This window comes from Doryrhamphus excisus, chromosome 7 (genome assembly GCF_030265055.1).
Source record: "Doryrhamphus excisus isolate RoL2022-K1 chromosome 7, RoL_Dexc_1.0, whole genome shotgun sequence".
NCBI classification, from domain to species: domain Eukaryota; kingdom Metazoa; phylum Chordata; class Actinopteri; order Syngnathiformes; family Syngnathidae; genus Doryrhamphus; species Doryrhamphus excisus.
Genome location: NC_080472.1, coordinates 10,725,870 through 10,737,431, shown reverse-complemented (window position 1 = coordinate 10,737,431; position 11,562 = coordinate 10,725,870). Strand labels below are relative to the sequence as shown.

Below are 11,562 nucleotides of genomic sequence, written 5' to 3'. Positions count from 1 at the left end.
TACTAATGCGGATACTAATGCTGATATTAATGCTGATATTATTGTTGATACTATTGCTGATATTAATGTGGATATTAATGCTGATATCAATGCTGATATTAATGTGGATATTAATGTGGAGACTAATGCTAATATTAATGTGGATATTAATGTGGATATGAATGCTGATATGAATGCTGATATTAATGTGATTATTCATGCTGATACTAATGCTGATATTCATGCTGATTCTAATGCTGATATTAATGCGGATATTAATGCTGATATTCATGCTGATACTAATACTGATATTAATGCAGATATTCATGCTGATATTCATGCGGATATTCATGTGATTATTCATGCTGATACTAATGCTGATATTCATGCTGATATTAATGCGGATATTAATGCGGATATTAATGCTGATATTCATGCTGATATTCATGCTGATATTCATGCTGATATTCATGCTGATATTCATGCTGATATTCATGCTGATAGGGTCGACTGTACAACATCTTGCACACACACGTAAGTCTGACATGTTGGGAAAGTAGAATGGAGCACGTAGGGAAGTTTTTACCTTCAAGCTTGTATCTTAGCAGCCTGAACGGTGACTTCGCGATGGCCTTGTATTGCACGGTGTAGGCGGGGCTATCAACAGTGTGATTGCCGCCAAAAATCAAGCCCTCCCAGCTGTAGAAGTTGCTGCTGACCTTCATGGACGCTTCAGCCACACCAAGGAGGGGCAGCGTCAAATCCACAGTACGAGGCACGAAGAAGGATGGTACTTTGTACATCTTTGCGGGGATGTGTAGACCCAAGAGCGGTACGTCTAAAGCCGGAACTGAGAGGGAGTCAGGAATACCCAATTCCTTCAATGTCCTGCCTCCCGGTGACAGAGGAAGCGAGACTGCCATCTTGTCCTTGTTGAACTTGTACCGGAAGAAGTTGTCACTGTTGAAGTAAACAGCGGCGTTATCCCGTCACCCCGTCACGTACGTGGTTATGGTCTACAGACAGCTTCCATGGAAGGCTTACTTACACCCGCAGGAACATTTTGTCAGGCAGAGATGGAACAATAAGTTCTGCCGGGATCCTACCATTCCCCAGGTTTTCCAGGCCAGGGATCCTGGATGTCAACGCATCCAGCCAAATATTAGCCGCCTGTATGAAAAATAAAATGAACTAGCATGGCTTTATGCAAGCACCATATGGTCGTAAATAATACTAAATAAATAAAGTATCTTTTACCTCGATTCCTTTGGTGACTATGTGTCGTAGTTTCATGTCCGTTTTGGCCACCTGCTGTTCCAGGATGTCATCAATGAGTCGGTTCAGCCTCCTGCGATGATCTTCTACAGTTGGTGACATCTTCTGAATCTCCGAATTCAACTCAGATTTCATTTCCACTTCCAACGTCTCCTGATCTGTTACGAGAACCCACATCCATTTTAAGATTCTCTTACTGGTTTTTAAATGTCTTAACGGCCTAAATGGCACCTTCTTATTTATCTGATGTGCTTTTACCATATCAACCCCCGTGGACCCTGCGGTCCTCCGGCACTGGCCTTTTAACAATACCAAAACCCAGAACTAAAACCCACAGTGAGGCAGCATTTAGCCACTATGGCCCCCACCTGTGGAACAGCCTGCCGGAGAGACTGTTGATATTTTTTAAAAAAGATTAAAGACACACCTTTTTAATCAGGCTTTTAACTCATATTTTTAACTTTTTATCTTTTTAGTCCTATTTTATGCTTTTAGTCTTTAGCTTTTAACTCCAGTGTTTCCTCAGAGGGGGGTCCTCCACACTGGGGGCTGTGTCGGGTCTGCTGAGGGGGTGCCATCCTGGGGTCCCTTCAACCCGGCCGGATGGGGGTTCCTCCCTTTAATGTGGGGGTCCGCCAATCTGTCGGAGTCGGGGGGCCCGGGTGCTGGTCCCCTGATGGCACGGCCTGCGGCTGATATTAATGCTGATACTAATGCGGGTACTAACGCGGGTACTAGCGCTGGTACTCATGCTGATACTAATGGCGATACTAATGGCGATACTAATGGCGATACTAATGGCGATACTAATGGCGATACTCACGCTGATACTCACGCTGATACTCACGCTGATACTCACGCTGATACTCACGCTGATACTCACGCTGATACTAACGTTGATACTCATGGTGATACTCATTCTGATATTAATGCTGATACTAATACTGATATTAAAGCTGATATTCATGCTGATACTAATGCTGATATTCATGCTGATACTCATGCTGATACTAATGCTGATATTCATGCTGATACTCATGCTGATATTAATGCTGATACTAATGCTGATACTAATGCTGATACTCATGCGAATACTAATGCGAATACTAATGCTGATACTAATGCTGATATTAAAGCTGATATTCATGCAGATACTAAAGCTGATATTCATGCTGATACTAATGCAGATACTAAAGCTGATATTCATGCTGATACTAACGCTGATATTAATGCTGATATTAATATCAGCATGAGTATCAGCATGAGTATCAGCATGAGTATCAGCATTAGTATCAGCATTAATATCAGCATGAATATCAGCATGAATATAAGCATGAATATCAGCTTTAGTATCAGCATGAATATCAGCATGAATATCAGCTTTAGTATCCGCATTAATATCAGCATGAGTATCAGCATGAGTATCAGCATTAGTATCAGCATTAATATCAGCATTAATATCAGCATGAATATCAGCATGAATATCAGCATGAATCAGCAATGATCCTGATACTCATCCTGATACTCATCCTGATATTAATGCGGATATTAATGCGGATACTAATGCTGATATTCATGCTGATACTAAAGCTGATATTCATGCTGATATTCATGCTGATACTCATGCTGATACTCATGCTGATACTCATGCTGATATTAATGCGGATACCAATGCGGATACTAATGCTGATACTAATGCTGATACTAATGCTGATATTCATGCAGATACTAAAGCTGATATTCATGCTGATACTCATGCTGATATTCATGCTGATACTAATGCTGATTTTCATGCTGATTTTCATGCTGATATTAATGCTGATATTAATGCTGATATTAATGCTGATACTCACGCTGATACTCACGCTGATACTCACGCTGATACTCACGCTGATACTCACGCTGATACTCATGCTGATACTAAAGCTGATATTAATGCGGATACTAATGCGGATACTAATGCGGATACTAATGCTGATACTAAAGCTGATATTCATGCTGATATTCATGCTGATATTCATGCAGATACTAATGCTGATACTCATGCTGATACTCATGCTGATACTAAAGCTGATATTAATGCGGATACTAATGCTGATACTAATGCTGATACTAATGCTGATACTAATGCTGATACTAATGCTGATACTCATGCTGATACTCATGCTGATATTAATGCGGATACTAAAGCTGATATTCATGCTGATATTCATGCTGATATTCATGCTGATACTAAAGCTGATATTCATGCTGATATTAATGCTGATACTAATGCTGATACTAATGCTGATACTAATGCTGATACTCATGCTGATACTCATGCTGATATTAATGCGGATACTAAAGCTGATATTCATGCTGATATTCATGCTGATATTCATGCTGATATTCATGCTGATACTAAAGCTGATATTCATGCTGATATTCATGCTGATATTCATGCTGATATTAATGCTGATACTAATGCTGATACTCATGCTGATACTCATGCTGATATTAATGCTGATATTAATGCTGATATTAATGCGGATACTAATGCTGATACTAATGCTGATACTAATGCTGATACTAATGCTGATACTAATGCGGATACTAATGCTGATATTAATGCTGATACTAATCCTGATACTAATGCTGATACTAATGCTGATACTAATGCGGATACTAATGCTGATATTAATGCTGATACTAATGCTGATACTAATGCTGATACTAATGCGGATACTAATGCTGATATTAATGCTGATATTAATGCTGATACGAATGCTGATACTTTGGTGACTATGTGTCCTTCCAGTGTGGACGGCCCCAAAGGCGGCGTTTCCTTGATCCTCAGTGCCATGCCATGTCTCCCTACTGTGTGTGATTGTGTGTGTCTAGTATGGGGGGTTGGAGGGAGGGGCTTTCTTAGTATTTGTTTTTCCTTTTAATTGTGGTAATTGTTTTTAATTCTGTAAAGCACTTTGTGTTGCATGTCTTTGCAGGAAAAGTGCTCTACAAATAAAGTTGATTTGACGTGAATGTCCCCGTTAAGGATGTTGGATGTCGAAGGTCACACAAGGTCACAAAGCTTACCGTATATGAGGGACGATGTCTGTCGGTAGGATGTCTCAGGGAGGTTGACTTTGGTCTCCACGTTCATGACGACGTCCTCACGCTTCTTCAGGGTGGCAGTGACAGAAGCGTTGGTTTTTAGAGCTGGAATGGCCATCTGGAGTTGCAGCAGAGCATCCGTCATCAACTGAAGTCTGCATCGAGGGCCATAAAGGATTAGCGCTGCAGCTAGCGGGGAATGAGTGGTTCTGCTCCTTGACGAGCGACTGTAGCGAGACTGAGAAGAAAGCCCTCAGCAGCCATGAACCTGGCCGCGCGTCGCTGGCGTACGCCGGATTTACCTGGTGTGCCCCGCCAGCGTCAGCTGTGGAACGTTCTTGCTGGTGACCTCAATGGCGATGCCGCGGCTGTTGTGTTGCTCGGCGTCGCCATCAGCTGGAGCCATCTTCATGCCAACTTCAACGTCGTATTTTGGAATGACAAGCTCAGTGGCCAGAACTTTATTACTGCGGTCGAATCTCAGCGTGGCGGTGGCGCCGGGTGAATCGTCACCTAGCAACGGCAGAAATGAGATGCGAGACAAGAAGAACAGTTTTTCACTAGGAATGGACGTCATTGGGGTTCACCTAGCCTGCCTCTAAAGCCCTCCAAGAAACATACGGAACACGCCAACGCTCCATGGACATGCCATGATCCGCACAGGAACCGGGCTAGATTGATCCCTGATATGACTTTTGCATTGTCCTGTGGTCCTGCTTTGTGTCCATAATAGCCCTTGGGTGATGCGTTCAGGTGCGCTATGAAGAGAGAGTGCTAACTCTGCACTGCTTATCCTTCCTCTTGTGTTAGCTTTCTGGTATCATCTCTTATGTTAACGGGTCGGTTTTGACCCATATTATGTATTAAATCAGCTATAAAAAACACTAAAAACAATAAGTTACCATCAAATTTGCTTCTCATGTCTTGGTTACCTTCTTAGGCTTCCTCATCCATGAAAATGTTGCTTTTAATACTTTTGGTGTGGCCATGTAGGCCTTTTTTTGTCACTATACCCCTCCATTTATATTTCCAAAAATGAACCTCAAAAGAATCATATTCATAAATTGAAGGTTCTTTTGTTACCTGGCTATTACTGAGGGATATAGAACATATCTCTTAAATCAATGAGTTGTATTTATTTTCTCATTTTAGTATGAATCACTAAAGAAACATGTATGCTGTTGGGGTGAATTTTGACCCATATATATTCATGTCAAGAAAAGGTAGAAAATGTGATTGTTTTCAGCAACAGAACTTTAGTATAAAGTGAAATGAAAAAGCAGAACAGGTCCAGATCTTGGTTCACTGTACTTCTTGCCATTCTTTCCATGATCCAAATTGTAAATGTGAAATCAGCCACTCAAATGAGTGAATTCCCCTCACATGTGTGGACCTTGTTTTTCTGCTGGTATACTGGAAAAGCGGTCAAAATGAGAATCCCCTGAAGCTTCCATGATGAGAAGAGGAGCTGGTTGTCATTGTGTTGGCTAATTGGACACTTAGGACTTCAGTTGGGGCTCTAAATATTGCTTTATAGTCATATTATTAGAACCGGGTCCAAACCCACCCTAACAATACAGTGGTCATAATTTCAACCAGACCATTTTAAAATGTAGTAAAAATTATTTTTTGGGTTTTATTTTGTTGAAATAGAGTTTCCTGACAAAGTCAAAAAGCCTTGATGCAATTAATAAATAAATGTTATGTGATTCTTTTGATGCATTAAAATGTAAAACAAGTCGGTGCCGACCCTAACACAAGAGGAGGGTTAAAGGATCAGACAAGGACTGATTTATCTTTTTCTATCTTTTATACAAATGAAGAGTCCATTCAGTATGTGGAATCAAACTATGGAATGGATTGAGTAAGGAAATCAAACAATGCACAACGATGAGCCAATTCAAGAAACAATACAAGCAGTTGATGTTTGCTAAATACAAGGATGAAGAGTCTTGAACCAGTCATGATGTGCTATATATATCACTATATTGACACTTACTATGGTACACATTATGGCATTGGATGCTCATGTCACCGAGTACTTCGGTTTGTGACAAAAAAAATAAAAAATACACACAAAAAAAATACAAAAAAAAAGTTGAAAAAATTAAAAAAAAAAAAAAAAAAAAAAAATTAACTATATTAGGAAAGCAGGAAGTGAACAAATGTAACAGTTAGTGATTGTAAAAGTACCAGATGGAGGGGTAGGATTTAATGAGCTCTGCTTCTTCCTACTCCTTTTGGACATGTGGAACTGGGAACTGATTATGGGATGCACTCAATTGGAATCTGATGCATGTTCAAATGAAATTAAACCATTACCATTACCATTTTGGGGCTTAGTTTTTATTGTTGTTTTTTTTTTATTTAAAGCTTTGCTCGTGAAATGTTTAATGAAGTCTGTGGCTTCTTCATGGCCCCCAAGGGTTAGGAACGTCTGCATCATAGATTGACAAACTAGGGGCCCCCAAACAGCATCTTTCTAAGGGCCCCGGCAAAGGTCTGCCAGATGAACATCTCCAACACAGGAGATGGTTCTGGACCTCCGTGACACAAATACCGGGTGTACTTGGGAGTCCGCTGTTAAGGTTTAGACCAGCAGGGAAGGTTTTTAATACCCTACCTTCTGCCTTCAGGGTTAGACTGAGACAATCGGAGACACGGAGAGCCTTTTTTCCTTCCCGGAGTGTATCCCACTTGATGGTGGCAGCGTACTCGGAAACATCCCCCGTGGGCTGGAGGACAACTGCAGCCCTAAAATAACAACAACAAACTTTATATTTTTGGAATGTTTCATATGCAAACTAAGTCTCAGTTCATAAAAACATTTCAGTGCATTAAAGTATGGTATCGAATATTCAGATGATGAAATGCCTCACATGGTGTCCCCAGCCAGAGGATAATACGGGGATCGGTCCGTGGAGGATGCGTTGGGGTAACCAAAAACTGTGCAGATTTGTAGACCATTAAATATGGCGTGGCAGCCAGTGGAGTGGGTCGTGTCCGTCACGAGGGATGGCCGCGTCATCGCATGGCCAGAGGATACGGACACCAGCTTGTTGCTGTACGGAAGATGTATGGAAGATGTACGACATCATGGATGCTTTTTCATTCACGTAATATCGTATCTGATGACGCACTAACCTCAGAGTAAACAACTGCGTGTTTGACTTTGGAGCCGGGATGGACAGTCGAATTTGGTTTCTCTCCATGGAGATTTTAGCGTTGAGGGAGCTCTCGTGGTACAAACTAGTGTGCATCTGAAGCCCCGCCTCCACGAAGTCTGGAGCGTGGACTCCCATTTGGGTGATGAATTCCAAGCCCACCGATGGCATGAGTGACAGGTGAGGCTGCACAGAGAGAAGCAGAGCAAACACTGATTGCTGTACTTGGCCCGTGTTGTGATGGACACCATAAATATTCATCCCACATATGAATATTTACATCCCTTGACAATGAAAACGTACCATTAGCAATTGGATTGATAATATTGTCAAGTATTAATTTGGTCATCTTGCAATGTTAAAGAATCCTTTCAAAGAATTCCGATCCGGATCACCGGATTTTATTATTTTAAATTATCAAAATTACTTTTATTTAAAATATTTAAATTATTTTTAATTCATTTTTATTGAAATTATTTGTACAATTCATTCATTATTTGTACAAATTACTGTTTACGCTGTACATTGTTGTTCATATTTGATGTCATCTATTTATTCTCCACATTATTATTGTTATTTTTTTATTATTATTTTTTTTTAAATATTGAAATTATTTTTATTTATTTTAATTTAAATTATTTGTACAATTCATTCATTATTTGTACAAATTACTGTTCACGCTGTACATTGTTGTTCCTATTTGATGTCATCTATTTATTCTATACATTATTATTATTTGTTTTTATTATTATTATTTTTAATTATTGAAATTATTTTTATTGAAATTATTTTTATTTATTTTTATTGAAATTATTTGTACAATTCATTCATTATTTGTACAAATTACTCTTTACGCTGTACATTGTTGTTCATATTTGATGTCATCTATTTATTCTCCACATTATTATTATTTTTTTTTAATTTTATTATTTAAATTATTTTATTTTAATTATTTGTACAATTCATTCATTATTTGTACAAATTACTGTTTACGCTGTACATTGTTGTTCACATTTGATGTCATCTATTTATTCTCCATATTATTATTATTATTATTTTAAATTATTTAAATTATTTTTATTTATTTTTATTGAAATTATTTGTACAATTCATTCATTATTTGTACAAAGTACTGTTTACGCTGTACATTGTTGTTCATATTTGATGTCATCTATTTATTCTCCACATTATTATTTTTCTTTATTATTATTTTTTTTAATTATTGAAATTATTTTTATTTATTTTAATTGAATTTTTTTGTACAATTCATTCATTATTTGTACAAATTACTCTTTACGCTGTACATTGTTGTTCATATTTGATGTCATCTATTTATTCTCCACATTATTATTATTATTTTTTAAATTTTATTATTTAAATTATTTTTATTTTAATTATTTGTACAATTCATTCATTATTTGTACAAATTACTGTTTACGCTGTACATTGTTGTTCACATTTGATGTCATCTATTTATTCTACATATTATTATTATTATTATTTTAAATTATTTAAATTATTTTTATTTATTTTTATTTAAATTATTTGTACAATTCATTCATTATTTGTACAAATTACTGTTTACGCTGTACATTGTTGTTCATATTTGATGTCATCTATTTATTCTCCACATTATTATTATTATTTTTTGTATTATTTAAATTATTTTAATTCTAATTATTTGTACAATTCATTCATTATTTGTACAAATTACTGTTTACGTTGTACATTGTTGTTCATATTTGATGTCATCTATTTATTCTCAATCTACTTATTTTCTCACAAACATAAACGCAAGCAAACACGTAACCTCTGCGGAATTGGATAATCAGAGCGTACCGTGCTGGAAGAGACAGCCACGCCTCCTTTGGCACCGGGCGTGACGACTCCAGCGAGAGAAAACTTGAGAGGGAATCCAGAGGCAGTGGACAACGAGAAGGCGTTCTCCATGAAGATGTAGTGAATGAAGACTTCATGACCGGTCCGAGAGGTCCAGTCCGAAAATACCTGCTGACAAAACGCCGTTCACGTGTCATTGAAGATGTGGAGCATCCATCAGAAGATGGAAAGAAAGGTGATGAACCAAATTTTGATTCTAGTTTCTTGAATTGTCCACCCTAACTACACGTTACAGTATGTTATGTTGTACCAGGAGTAAAACACGCAAGCACTTGGAGACCACGCAGCTCCAAGCTCAAGGAGCAAAACCAAACCCTGAACCCTCCCATTGGCCCTTCAGCCTCCTGTTCTCAGGGAGAGGACCGGATCCTTCGGGATCAGACCAGACTGTCCATGAAACTACCAGGCCCTCCCCCTTTATAGTCTATTATTACTTAACCTTCGTATGCTACATCTATTGGTTCCAAGTGAGAAGATGTTCTGTATGTCCTGAACATCTAAAAACTGACAAGAAATGAATCTGACCTGAGGAGGTAGATGTCGGAAGAAAGCCTGGAAGTTCACCAGTAGAGTCTCTGCCATCCTTTTCATTTGGCTGGTCTTCACGTACATCTCGTTTCCCAGAAGCCTGACATAGGCGGTGGCTTCAGGGGTCGGTGAAGAAAACACATCGTTGATGACCTTCTGGATTCTCTTTGTGATGTCACGAATAAGTGGCTGCGGCACCTGGAGATGTTTGGACAGTGAGGAACACGGATGTTTCGTATTTGAAGTTTAGCTCCATGCAAAGGCCGGAAGTGTCCAGACGTTTTGAGGAGCTTTATTGTAAACTACTGTGTGGTCCCCAAAACATTCTGGAGCGGTCATAACTTTGTGAGGACGCAGCAGGGGATCAAATACTTCTGAGCATGTCACCTGTCTTTTTCCTTTGTCTCCGTCGGGGGCAACCCGACCCGTGATTTTGGAGATGGAATCCGGGAAGAAGCCTTTGTCTCCAAAAAGAGCTGTTGCATCAAATCCCGTTCCCTCCAAGCCAAACTCAAAAAAAGAAGATTTGAGTATTATATTATAATATTTGGAACATTTTATATGCATCAAATGTACTCCAAAAATGAATACCTCAAATACGTCATAGTTGGAGTCCAACACCCTCAGAGTGGTCTCCAAGATCACCTCTCTGGGTAAAGTATCCGAGGCATCCCAGATGATGTTGCCTCGCACCGATCCCAAAGGGGAGTCCATCTGGTAGTTACGGGACGTCCCGGTAATGGCCTCATTAGCGGCTGAAAGCTGATCTTTCAGGGCGAGAGCAAGGTAGTGCCTGTGTCTTGGGTGAGTACAATGAAGAAAAGGTTGTAGGTCACCAAATGGATTCATAAAATGATGTTATCAGGCCGAAGGAGACCAGAGGGACTCCAGAAGGAGGTGCTCGCCATGGCTGAGCTGAGAACTGTTGTGACTTGTATATTTCTTAGCTAACCTTTGTACAGTCCTTTAGATTGTTAAGTTGCTCTCTGATGGGGTTTAGAGCTCTTTGGAAGACCTCAGGGTCTTCTGAGCTCCTGGCATTTCCAACGTGTTGACCAGCTCGTTGTATAAGACTGGTCATAAATCGGCTGCAGGGTTCAAAGGTTAAAAAAAAAGTCGAAAAATGGCGGCACTTACCGGTGCATTTGTGGATCCCTGGAGTTTTGGATGTTTTTCAGGTGAGAGACCACAAAGCTCCTGAGTTGTCCGTCCTTCATGCTGTCTAAATTGGTCACAATGTCTCTGATGAATTCCCGGTCTGGTTTTTTCATCAGGATCAGGTAGGCCGCCACGCGTTTCTCCACAGGGTCCCGGCGCCGCTCAAACACTTCCTTGAGGAAGTCTTTGATCTGCCGGTCAGCAAATGATAACGTGAAAATATTGACACCACCGCGGTTCCGTACCTCTTGGAATCATCTACTTCATCGTTCATGTCCATGTTCCTGAAGGCCTGCACGGCTGATTTCTGGTTTGATAACGAGATGTCTTCTCTTTTGGCACACTTCATGATGGAGGCCATGAGGGTGGGGCTGGCAGTCTGCATCGCCCGACCCATGATGCCAACAACCTGGCGGTTGAACAATCAGTAACACATCATTCTCACCAAAAATACTACATGGACAAT

At 39.5% G+C, this 11,562-nt stretch overlaps 1 protein-coding gene across 5 annotated transcripts in view; it reads right to left on the bottom strand.

The window, feature by feature from the left end:
- Positions 1 to 11,562, bottom strand: part of apoba (apolipoprotein Ba) — a 30,622-nt gene that overhangs the window by 7,737 nt on the left and 11,323 nt on the right. For 3 of the 5 annotated variants that reach the window (XM_058077189.1, XM_058077193.1, XM_058077195.1), the window contains 14 exons: positions 11,359 to 11,505; positions 11,076 to 11,287; positions 10,530 to 10,737; positions 10,326 to 10,448; positions 9,936 to 10,136; positions 9,351 to 9,521; positions 7,492 to 7,697; positions 7,227 to 7,409; positions 6,971 to 7,101; positions 4,650 to 4,860; positions 4,330 to 4,502; positions 1,237 to 1,412; positions 1,028 to 1,149; positions 566 to 939 (listed from right to left, as the gene is read on the bottom strand). In XM_058077189.1, the coding sequence (XP_057933172.1) occupies positions 566 to 939; positions 1,028 to 1,149; positions 1,237 to 1,412; positions 4,330 to 4,502; positions 4,650 to 4,860; positions 6,971 to 7,101; positions 7,227 to 7,409; positions 7,492 to 7,697; positions 9,351 to 9,521; positions 9,936 to 10,136; positions 10,326 to 10,448; positions 10,530 to 10,737; positions 11,076 to 11,287; positions 11,359 to 11,505 (2,638 nt within the window). The remainder of the gene's footprint in view (positions 1 to 565; positions 940 to 1,027; positions 1,150 to 1,236; positions 1,413 to 4,329; positions 4,503 to 4,649; positions 4,861 to 6,970; positions 7,102 to 7,226; positions 7,410 to 7,491; positions 7,698 to 9,350; positions 9,522 to 9,935; positions 10,137 to 10,325; positions 10,449 to 10,529; positions 10,738 to 11,075; positions 11,288 to 11,358; positions 11,506 to 11,562) is intronic. The other 2 variants (XM_058077190.1, XM_058077194.1) reach the window with 1 other exon arrangement.